This window comes from Neovison vison, chromosome X, assembly GCF_020171115.1.
Source record: "Neovison vison isolate M4711 chromosome X, ASM_NN_V1, whole genome shotgun sequence".
NCBI classification, from domain to species: Eukaryota; Metazoa; Chordata; class Mammalia; order Carnivora; family Mustelidae; genus Neogale; species Neogale vison.
Window position 1 is genome coordinate 87,138,206 of NC_058105.1, and position 10,547 is coordinate 87,148,752.

The 10,547-nt window shown below is 40.9% G+C and overlaps 1 protein-coding gene across 1 annotated transcript; it reads left to right on the plus strand.

Annotated features, from left to right (window-relative positions):
* Positions 1-1,326: 1,326 nt before the first annotated feature.
* Positions 1,327-1,776, plus strand: LOC122896839 (ATP synthase-coupling factor 6, mitochondrial). Its single transcript, XM_044234926.1, has one exon. The coding sequence runs from the start codon at positions 1,363-1,365 to the stop codon at positions 1,687-1,689; it is 327 nt and encodes a 108-aa protein (XP_044090861.1). The 5' UTR covers positions 1,327-1,362; the 3' UTR covers positions 1,690-1,776.
* Positions 1,777-10,547: the final 8,771 nt, after the last annotated feature.

Consider the following 10,547-nt stretch of genomic DNA (forward strand, 5'->3'; position numbering starts at 1 on the left):
AACAAGTGCCCTCCTTAATATTCATTACTCATTTAGCCCATCCCACATCCATATCTCTCCATCAGCCCTCAGTTTGTTCTCTAGTTAAGAGACTCATGGTTTGGGGTGCCCGGGTGGCTCAGTTGGTTAAGCAGCTGCCTTCAGCTCGAGTCATGATTCCAGGGTCCTGGGACTGAGCCCCACATCAGGCTCCCTGCTCAGTAGAGAGCCTGCTTCTGTCTCTCCCCATCTCCCTGATGCTCTGCTTACTTGTGCTCTCTAACTCTCTGCCAAATAAACAAATAAAATATTTTTTAAAAAGAGAGAGACTTAGTTTGCTTCCCTCTCCTTTTTTTCCTATGTCCAATTTTGTTTCTTAAATTCCCTGATGTTCACAGCAGTATTACCAATGGTAGCTAAACCATGGAAAGAACTCCCCCCCCGTACACAGAGAACATCAAGGTTATCAATGTTATATATATAATGTTCCATTATATCTATTATGGAATATTACTCAGTCATCAGAAAGAATGAAATCTTGCCTTTTTTAATGATGGGGAGGGAGCTACAGTGTATTATATTAAGCGAAATAAGTCAGAGAAAGACAAATACTATACGATTTCACTCATATAAATGACATTGAGATAACTGGCCACATTTGAATAAGGTCTGTAAATGAAATATATAATAATATGGTTATCAAAGTTAATTTATTGATTTTGATAATTGTGTGGCTTTTTAAAGATTTCATTTATTTATTTGCACATGTGCAAGAGAGCACAAGCAGAGGGGAGGGGCAGAGGGAGAAGGAGACTCTCTGCTCAGAGGGAGCCTGCTGTGGGACATGGTTCCAGAACCCTGGGATCATGACCTGAGCTGAAGTCAGACATTTAACCGACTGAGCCACTCAGGCACATGATAATTGTAGTGTGTTTATGCAAAAGGATGTCCTTGTTCCCATGAAGGTACTCTAAGGTATTTGGGGGTAGAAGGGCATATCTACAGCTTGCTCTCAAATATTTTGGAAAAAAAATTGTATGTATGTGTATCTGTATGCAGTATGTGTAAGGAAAAGAAAAAGAAAGAGGGAAGGGAAAGAGATAGTCAGAGAGAGAGGGAGAGAGAGAATAAGAGAGACAAAATATGCAAGATATTACAATTGACGTATTTGGGTCAAGTATAAACAGGAGTTTTCTGTTCTTGGCTATACCCTTGAGTGTGTAGATGGCATGTAACACCACAGAATTGGATGTGATTACCAAGGGAATGAGTGTAGGTGAGAAGAGATACGGACCAAGGACTGAGTTCTGAGGAAGGTCAATGTCAAAAGGTCACAAGGAGGGCAGCTCCGGACTGAGTGCAAGGTGACTCGGAAGAATCACCATGATTCTTCAAAGGCTCTTCGGGTTGTCCTCTCTCATTCGGTCTGCGGTCTCAGTTCATTTGAGGAGGAACATTGGTGTTACAGCAGTGGCATTTAATAAGGAACTTGATCCTGTACAGAAACTCTTTGTGGACAAGATTAGAGAATACAGAACTAAACGACAGGCATCTGGAGGACCAGTTGACACTGGCCCAGAATACCAGCAAGACCTCGAGAGGGAACTTTTTAAGCTTAAGCAGATGTATGGTAAAGCAGACATGAATACATTCCCAGACTTCAAATTTGAAGATCCTAAATTTGAAGTCATTGATAAACCCCAGTCTTGAAGAAATAATGTAAAATTTATTCGATAATTTGTTCTAGATTCGTTGTACATCTGGATCAGAATAAACATACATTTCTCAACTGTCAAATGTTCTTTTAATTCTGATTCCAAATAAATTATTTGGTGATGTAAAAAAAAAAAAGTCACAAGGAAAGGAGGAGAGCCAGCCAAGGAGATTGAGGACGTCAGAGAACAACCAGGAAGGTACTGTCCTGGGACCCAGGTGTGTACGCGTCAACTTGGTTTGTTTCTCTAGACAACTCTGAAAAACACAGCAGGAAAGAAAGTACTTCCAGGAAGTGTGAGTGATCAACTCTGTCCAAAATTATTGATAAGTCAACTGAGGAGAGACCATTTGATCTAAAAATACTGATGACACTGTTATCTTGACCAGAACAGTTTTAGTTTAGTAGAAGGTGTATAAGCTTCATTGGTATGTGATTAAGACAGAATGGGAGAAGAATTGGAGATAGTGTGTGTAGAAAACTCTGTCTGGGATGTTTGTTATCAAGAGGAGGATAAAGGGTCTTGCAGGTGGTAGAAGGAGTGAGGTAAAAAGAAGGTTTTTCGCTTGTTTTGTTTGGGGTTTTGTTTTTAAGATGAAAACAATAGGGGCACCTTTGTGGCTCAGCCAGTTAAGCTTCTTCCTTCCCCTCAGGTTGTGATCCCAGGGTCTTGGGATAGAGCCCCTTGTTGGGCTTCCAGCTCAGCAGGGAGACTGCTTCTCCCTCTCCTCCTCAGTCCTGCTCTCTCTCTTACACTCTCTGTCTCTCTCAAATAAATAAATAAAATCCTTTTTAAGAAGATGAAAACAAATAACACCAGTTTGTAGGCTGACAGGAATAATCTAGCAGAGGAAAGAAAAGTGATAATGATCTTACAAATGCCCTGAGAGCATGGATTTCTTTTTTGGTTTAGCCAATCTAGATGAAAATTCCGATACTTCCAAAAAAAAGAATTTTCATTAACAGAGTGAGCAATGCCTAGGCATACCTACAAATTTGCTGTTTTACGGCTATTGAGCAGATATAATGTATAAAAGTACTCTCATTCTGGCTTGGATAATAAATTTTATGTACTAGTTTGGATGATAGATTATATAGGCACATGAATTAGGAACATCAGTTCTGATGCCAAAGATTCCAACCCTGGGCCTGTCACAAACTCTCATGATGGAAAGATTACTTACTTTCTGTGTTCAATTTCTTCACATTAAAACAGAGCGACTAATGACACATGTGTCATGGTACTGTGCTGACCAAATGAGGTAAAGCACCTACAGAGCTTACAAAAGGACTTGCCAAATATGGTAAATATTTCATAAATGTTAGGTTTTGTTAAATTTGCGTGTGACTTGATGCAAACTTCCCCTTTACGGTAAAGAATGTAAACTCCTTGTGCATCTGTTTTCCCTACACACATGTAAACTTAAAGGTAATTGGTTAACATGCAACTGAATGTGAAATCATTCACAGATGGGTTTTATAGTTAGGAAACATGGAATCAGAGTATTCAACTAAGATACAAAGGAAATTTAAAAATCAATCTTAGTCCATGGACTGTGTGAAGAGGCTTGGTATTATGTGTACATTTATGTAAATTTATTATATAAATTATGTAAATTTATGTGTCAACTTGACTGAGCCAAAGGGTGGCCAGACATTAGGTCAAACATTATTCTGAGTGTGTCTGTGGAGATGTTTATGGACGAGACTAACATTTGCACAGGAAGAAGAAGTAAAAAGATTGCCCTCTCTAATTTGAAGGCTACATGAATCAAAAAGGCTGACTTTTGCTCAAGCAAAAGGGAACCCTTCTTGCCAGACTGCTTGAGATGGGACACTGCTCTTGTCCTGCCTTTAGACTCAAACTGAAAGATCAGAACTTCCTGAGACCTGATCTCAGCAGCTGTAGGACTGCAAATTAAACCATCACCTCTCCTGGTTCTCAGGCTTTTTGACTTGGACTGGAACTACACCAGAGCTCATCTGGCTCTTTACCATGCTGGCATAGATGTTATTATTACTAGACCCCATAATCTTGTGAGCCAATTCCTTATAATAAATCTCTCTCTCTCTCACTCTGTGTGTGTGTGTGTGTGTGTGTGTGTGTAAAACCTTGATATATATATTTATATATATATATATATATATATATATATATATAAAACAATGAGGACATTTCCTGGTATATATAAATATACACACACACACACATACACAAAACGATATTATCAATTTATATATAAATATGATATAAATACAAATATTATTACATATATTCTTCTATTACATATACATATTTGTCATATAAATATTATATAAATGTTATATAAAATAAATATATCTTAATATATATTGACATATTAAAATATATACAATTTCACACATTTTTATATATATATATGTATAAAACAATGGGGACATTTCCTGCTAAGATGACTGCCATACTTATTGTCAAGTAGTTGCAAGCTGGAGCTGCCCATTCAGTCCCTGCCCTTTAGATAAGGAAGAACATTCAGTTCCAAGATATCTTACAGGGCAACAACCGATATGCACAGTTAGGGAAATTGCAGATAAGGGCTCTGAGATAAATTGAAACAAATTATTATGAAGAAGGGTCTGGGGGCACCTGGGTGGCTCAGTTGGTTAAGCAGTTGACTCTTGGTTTGGGCCCACATCATGATCTCAGGGTCCTGAGATCAAGCCCCACAATCAGTGGGGAGTCTGCTTTAGGATTCTCTTTCTCTCCCTCTGCCCAACCCTTCTCTCTCTCTCTCACTCAAATAAATACATCTTTAAAAAAGAAAAATGGCCTGATGTCATAGACATTCTTTGAGGCTTTAGAGTCAGACAGTCTGGTTCCAACATTCTGTGATCCTAGCTGAGTTCCAGAATTCTAGTTTATTAAGCGTGTGTGTACGTGTGTATTTGGGTGTGTAGAGCACTTCTTTTATAAACAATCTTGACAAATATACACAGACCACTGGGGTTAAGATCTGCCTGTATGATGTTCTGTACTGAGAGTTGAATACATACATATACATACATATGTATATGTCCATACATACATCTATACCCTATTGATTCCATTCATCTGGAAAACTGTGAATAATACACTTGGGAAGGCACAAGTCCCTTATTGAAGTACAACTACATGCTGACATGATATAACTCAGTAAAGAGTGGGCGTTATGGTCACAGGGTTCAAACAATCAGGGTCACAAAAAAAGGTTTCAATAAATAATTAAGTGATGGCTATTAAAGGCCGTGGTAGGTAGCATTCTAAAACTGTCTCCCAGGATTTCCCACCATAATCTCAGACACCATAAATAAGAAGAATTATCTTGTCCATATTTGTGTTAAGTTACATGGCTAGAGGGATCTAACAGGTATAATGAAGGTTACTAAACAATTGACCATAAGTAGGGAGATTATCCAAAAGAGCCTAATTTAATCACAGGAGCTTGTTAAAGGCAGACAGTTTTCTCTGGCTAGCAGCAGAAGGGCAAGCAGGAGAGATGTGAAGCACAAGAAGGATTTGACACACCACTCCTTGCTTGAAGATGGAGAGAACCACATGCAGAGAAATACAGGCAGCCTCTAGAATCTGAGAGCAACCCCGACAACATCCTGCACCATGGAAGCTAAATTCCTCCAACCACCTGGATGAACTGGGAAATAGCTTCCTCTCCAGAGCCACCAGGTAAGATCCCGGCCCAAATGACACATTGATTTCACCCTGGGACAACCTGAGCGGAGAACTCACTAGATCCCTGCCATATCCATGCCACATATCTGACATACAGAAACTGTGAAATGATAAATATGGGTTGACTTAAGATGCTAAATTTGTGGCAACTTGTTGTGCAGCAAAAGAACACTGATATCAGGTATTTATGTTATTAGCATATTGAATCTATCATAGCTAAGGTCATTCTCTGTATTACCCAACTTACCGGAGGGAATGGGACGTGATTTCTGCCCCAGCCATAACCACATGTAGATCTAAGATGCAAATGAAAATAAGCACAGCCATAGTCACAGTGCAGAGAATTCTAACTCTCATGTAGTGAAAATTAATTGCAATATAGAGGCAAGAAGGAACAGCTTGAAGTGTGGCAGTAACCATGAGGACATTTCCTGCTAAGATGACTGCCATACTTAGTCTGAAGGAGTTGCAAGCTGGAGCTGCCCATTCGGTCCCTGCCCTTTGGATAAAGCAGAACATTCAGTTCCAAGGATATCTTACGGGGTAACAAAAGACATGTACAGTCAGGAGAATTGCAGGTAAGGGCTCTGAGTTAAATTGAAATAAATTACTATGAAAAGGGACCTGGGGGCACCTGGGTGCCTCGGCTGGTTAACCAGTTGACTCTTGGTTTTGGCTCAGGTCATGATCTCGGGGTCCTGGGATTGAGCTTCACAATGGGTACCACGATCAGTGTGGAGTCTGCTTTAGGATTCTCTCTCTCCCTCTGCCCCTCACCTCTCTCTTTCTAAAATAAATAAATCTTTAAAAGAGAAAAAGGGTCTGATATCAGACATTCCTTGAGGCTTTAGAGTGAGACAGACTGGCTCCTACACTCTATGATTCTAGCTGAGTTCCAGAATTCTAGTTGTGCGTGTGTCTGTGTGTGTGTGTGTGTGTGTGTGTGTAAAACACTTCCTTGATGAGCAATCTAGAAAAATCTTTACACACCACTGGGTTTAAGATCTGCCTGTATGATTTTCTGTACTAAGATGGTTGGATCAGCTTGAATGATCCCACTAATCCCAGCGCCTACCAAAGTGTGTGGTATATATGGATTTTCTGACCCTCATCCCATTGCCTACGTTCAGTAGCTTCTAGTACCAGTGTATTGTTGACCTCCTGGCTTCCTAATCCGTGTTGGCCTATCTAATAATCTTTCAGTTTCTGAAATGTCCTCCCAGTGGGAGAAGTTCTGAAATTCCCCTAGGCTTTGCAGATACAAAGTGACTGATATACAGAAATCATACCTGTAAGGAAAATGAACTGCAGAAATTAATTAACAAATATAAGCCTGGCAATGTGATTCTTGTTTTGGTAAAAATTATCAACTTCCAGGAATACGGACTCATGTCTGTGAGTCCCCAAAATCTAGAATTTCCAGGTACAGGCATACATGTTCATAGTCACGAGGACACAGGTCCCCTGACTTGACTCCTGTTCCTATTGCCTCTGTTCTTCCTCAGGCCTATTCCAGGTCTCCTCTTCCTCTTTCCCTCCCCTGTGCTGCAAATGCACCCTCTGGAGACTTCTAATTCACAAATGACATTCCATTCTTTGTCTTCCTGTGAGGTACTTCAGTGCTGGGACCATGATCTGTTCTTTGCCATATCCTGCATGAAGCACACTACATGACACATGGTAGGCATTGCTGAAGGTTTGTTGAATTCATCTCTTTCATAAAGAAACATGAAGGTAAAAACATCCACGTCCAATCTGCAGGTAGTGCAGTAGATGTTTCCTATACAAGTACCATATGTGTGGGTTTTGACTCTCCGGGGCCAGACATGCCCTTCTAGAAGGTAGAAGGTGTTGAAGGAATAGAAATCTGGTCCATTTGTCAGTGTGCCTCTACATGCCACATAGCATACTTTTCAGCACACAATATGGCTTAAAGCAACAACTCCCAGGACTTAGTCATGTATATATGCCTTTCCATATCTACCACCCTCAAATATAATACAATGTTATAAACATAGTATTTCACGTGAAGGAAAAGTATTATTTGCAAGAGCAAAACTCTAAAAGTAAACAGAGTGATAACATAGCAATGGTAAAGAATATTTTAATTTACATTGGTGACTTTCAAAAATATGGAAATTTTATAAAATGATATTATTTATTTCTTTGAGAGAGAGAGAACACAGGGGGAGAGACAGAGGGAGAAGCAGACCCCACAGAGAGAGGGAGAAGCAGACCCCACTAAGAAGGGAGCCCGATGTGGGGCTTGATCTCAGGACTCTGGGATAATGACCTGAGCCAACAGCCAACACCTAACCAACTGAGCCATCCAGCTGTCCCAGTATAGGCTGACCAATGCAGGCAGTGGATTGTCACAGCAGTCTAAAACCTCAGCTCTGCCACTTTCTAGCTGTGGGTGTCAGGGCCAACACATCTATCCTTCTGGGCCTGAATGTCATTATTTATGAAATTGGAACAATGGTGCTTATATCATAGGAGTTTTATGAAAATGATCAGCAAAATATGCAAAATACCTGAAACATGGGAGGCCCTCAAAGAGTTTTTATCATCTTTTCTGATACAGTAGTTAAGAAACAAACAAAAAACCAAGCAGGATTCCTTTATGAGGATTTTGGGAATTACATATATAAGGAAGTTCATCCAGAGCAGGAAGTCTAGGATACTTCTTTCTGAGATGTAGAATCAAAAGAAAAAGCTATTTGATAGATGTTAAAGTGAAGTTTAGAAACCAAGAGTCTCACTGGTATCCTTAACTAGGAGAGATAATATTGTAATACGAGAAAACACCTGACAAAACACTAATTTTCAAACTTGCCCTGAAATAGGTAACCCAAAAGAAGATGGAGAACAAGAAAAGGAAAAGCTGTTTTCCTCCCAATCTCAAATTCCAGAGACGAAGGCCTGGCTCAGAACTTTGGTCAGAGCCCCTCTACCATGGTATTCACTGGTGTTGCATCTTTCCAGAACAGGCTGATTTTACTGGGGGTACTCAAAGATTTTACTGTGAAAGGAGGAATGCTGCCATTTTTCTTTTCCCAAATTGATACCAAAAATTAGTTGTATGTGCTTTGTTGTCTTTATCGAAGGAGCCTGTGAAACTTGTGAAACAGCTTGGTGACCCTGAGAAAATTGTTTTGCCTCCAAGGGAACTGGTCTCAGGGTGTCTGGGCCTGTGGGTGAGCAGTGTCATTGACAAAAAAGCATCTTCCCTCCTGGGTGGGTTTGATGCCTCAGTGGAAGGATTTGGCAGGATTCTCACACAAGGAAATCAGCTCGCAACAAAGGACCCTCCTCAGGATGCATCCACAATCATCTAAAGTCATGCAGGACTGGTAAATAACAATTACTCTATTCCCGCATGAGAACTTGAAACAGTCGTCTTTCCTCTGCCACAGCCAGAACCAGTGTGGAACAGACCAGCATTGGGCCGAAGGAACAGGGGGAAAGCCTCTGGCATGAAGAACTTCTGTAATCGTGGGAGATAGGATGACAGAGCAGAGAGCAGTATCAGCGAAAAATGGAAGAGGAACCAGACAACTGCTGGGGGCAAGTTAAGTGGGCCTGGCCGATACTGCAGACTTTCTGGGGTGTTATCATCAATGAGTCATGAGTTTCCACCTCATGCACCTACCTACCAGCTTTCAGACCCTGGGCAATTTCCCCTATGTCCCTGATCTCAATATCCTCCTCCCTTGTGAATTGGGAATGACAGTATTTCCTTGAAGCGTTTTTATTAGGACTAAAGGAAAGATGGATGAAGAGCCTAGTGTAAGACCCATCATCACGTGCACTATTACTTAACATTAGCCTCAACATTCATTTCGACTCTGTCAGTAAATTGCTTTCATTTTATCTGTTTAATTATATAGCTATGTTTCATTCCCAAAGATACAGTTTTATTTTCATAGATATTATGTAAATTATAGTCAAGTCCTGCACAGATAAAGTCATCAGGTGATGAATGGCTATCTGAAACGCCACTCTAAATCCTGTTGTGCAGGAAGAACAGTACCAGCCCTAGGAGGGATCCACAAAACGTGAGTCAGACTTCTAGCCCTCAAATATCTCCCCGCTGACTAGCATAGTTCCCATGGAAGCTGATATATACATGGTGCTGACAATGATGGCACCTCCTAGAATAACCGCAGTTTGGAAACAGAATGTTTTCCCTACTGCTGTCACTTTCAAAATATTAATTACCTAATTGTTTCAATAACATTCAGCAATGCCTTTCCAATTGTATCAGAAACTGTTCTGGATGGTGGATTGACAAAGACCAGTGAAACATGGCCCCTGCCTCAAGGGTGTCACAGTGCAGCAAAGGAAACAGACATGTCTGCTACATCAGCAGATATGGTCTAGATGACTACAGTGTGGGCTCAGCGGTGTTCTGGGCTGCTTCACATAAACCAGTAGGCAAAGAGACAAAGATCCCTAAGATCAAGGAGCTTCTATTCAAGCAGGAGTTAGTGGGGGGAGTGGGGAGAGAAATAAGCAATAAGCATAATAAAGAAGTAAATAACAGAGTCTGGTAGGTGATAATTCAGGCTAAGGTAAAACAGATCAAGAATATGGGGTGGGGTGAAAAGGGTGAGTGCACTTGGCAATCTAAAATAGGAGGTGGTGGGGCACCTGGGTGGCTCAGTGGGTTAAGCCACTGCCTTCGGCTCAGGCCAGGATCTCAGGGTCCTGGGATCAAGTCCCGCATCGGGCTCTCTGCTCAGCAGGGAGCCTGCTTCCTCCTCTCTCTCTCTGCCTGCCTCTCTGCCTACTTGTGATCTGTCTCTGTCAAATAAATAAATAAAAATCTTTTAAAAAATTAAAAAAAAATAAAAAAATAAAAACAAAATAGGAGGTGGTGGTGCTTGTAGACCTTCATGAGGATTCAGCATTTGACTCTGACACATGAACAGAGGAGCGCTAGCAAGGGTTTAGGTGCTGAATGAGAATGTACAGGGACAATGTCAGTGAAAAGGAGAGACACAGCAGTCAGGGAACTAGAGCTAGGGATCAAAGAAACAGGAGAACTCAAGGAGGGCTGCCTCGTGGAGAGGACAGAAGCACTCACCTAGACTTGACATCCATTGAGCTTTGTGTTCAGACACTTGGCTGCACAGCTGTTCCATG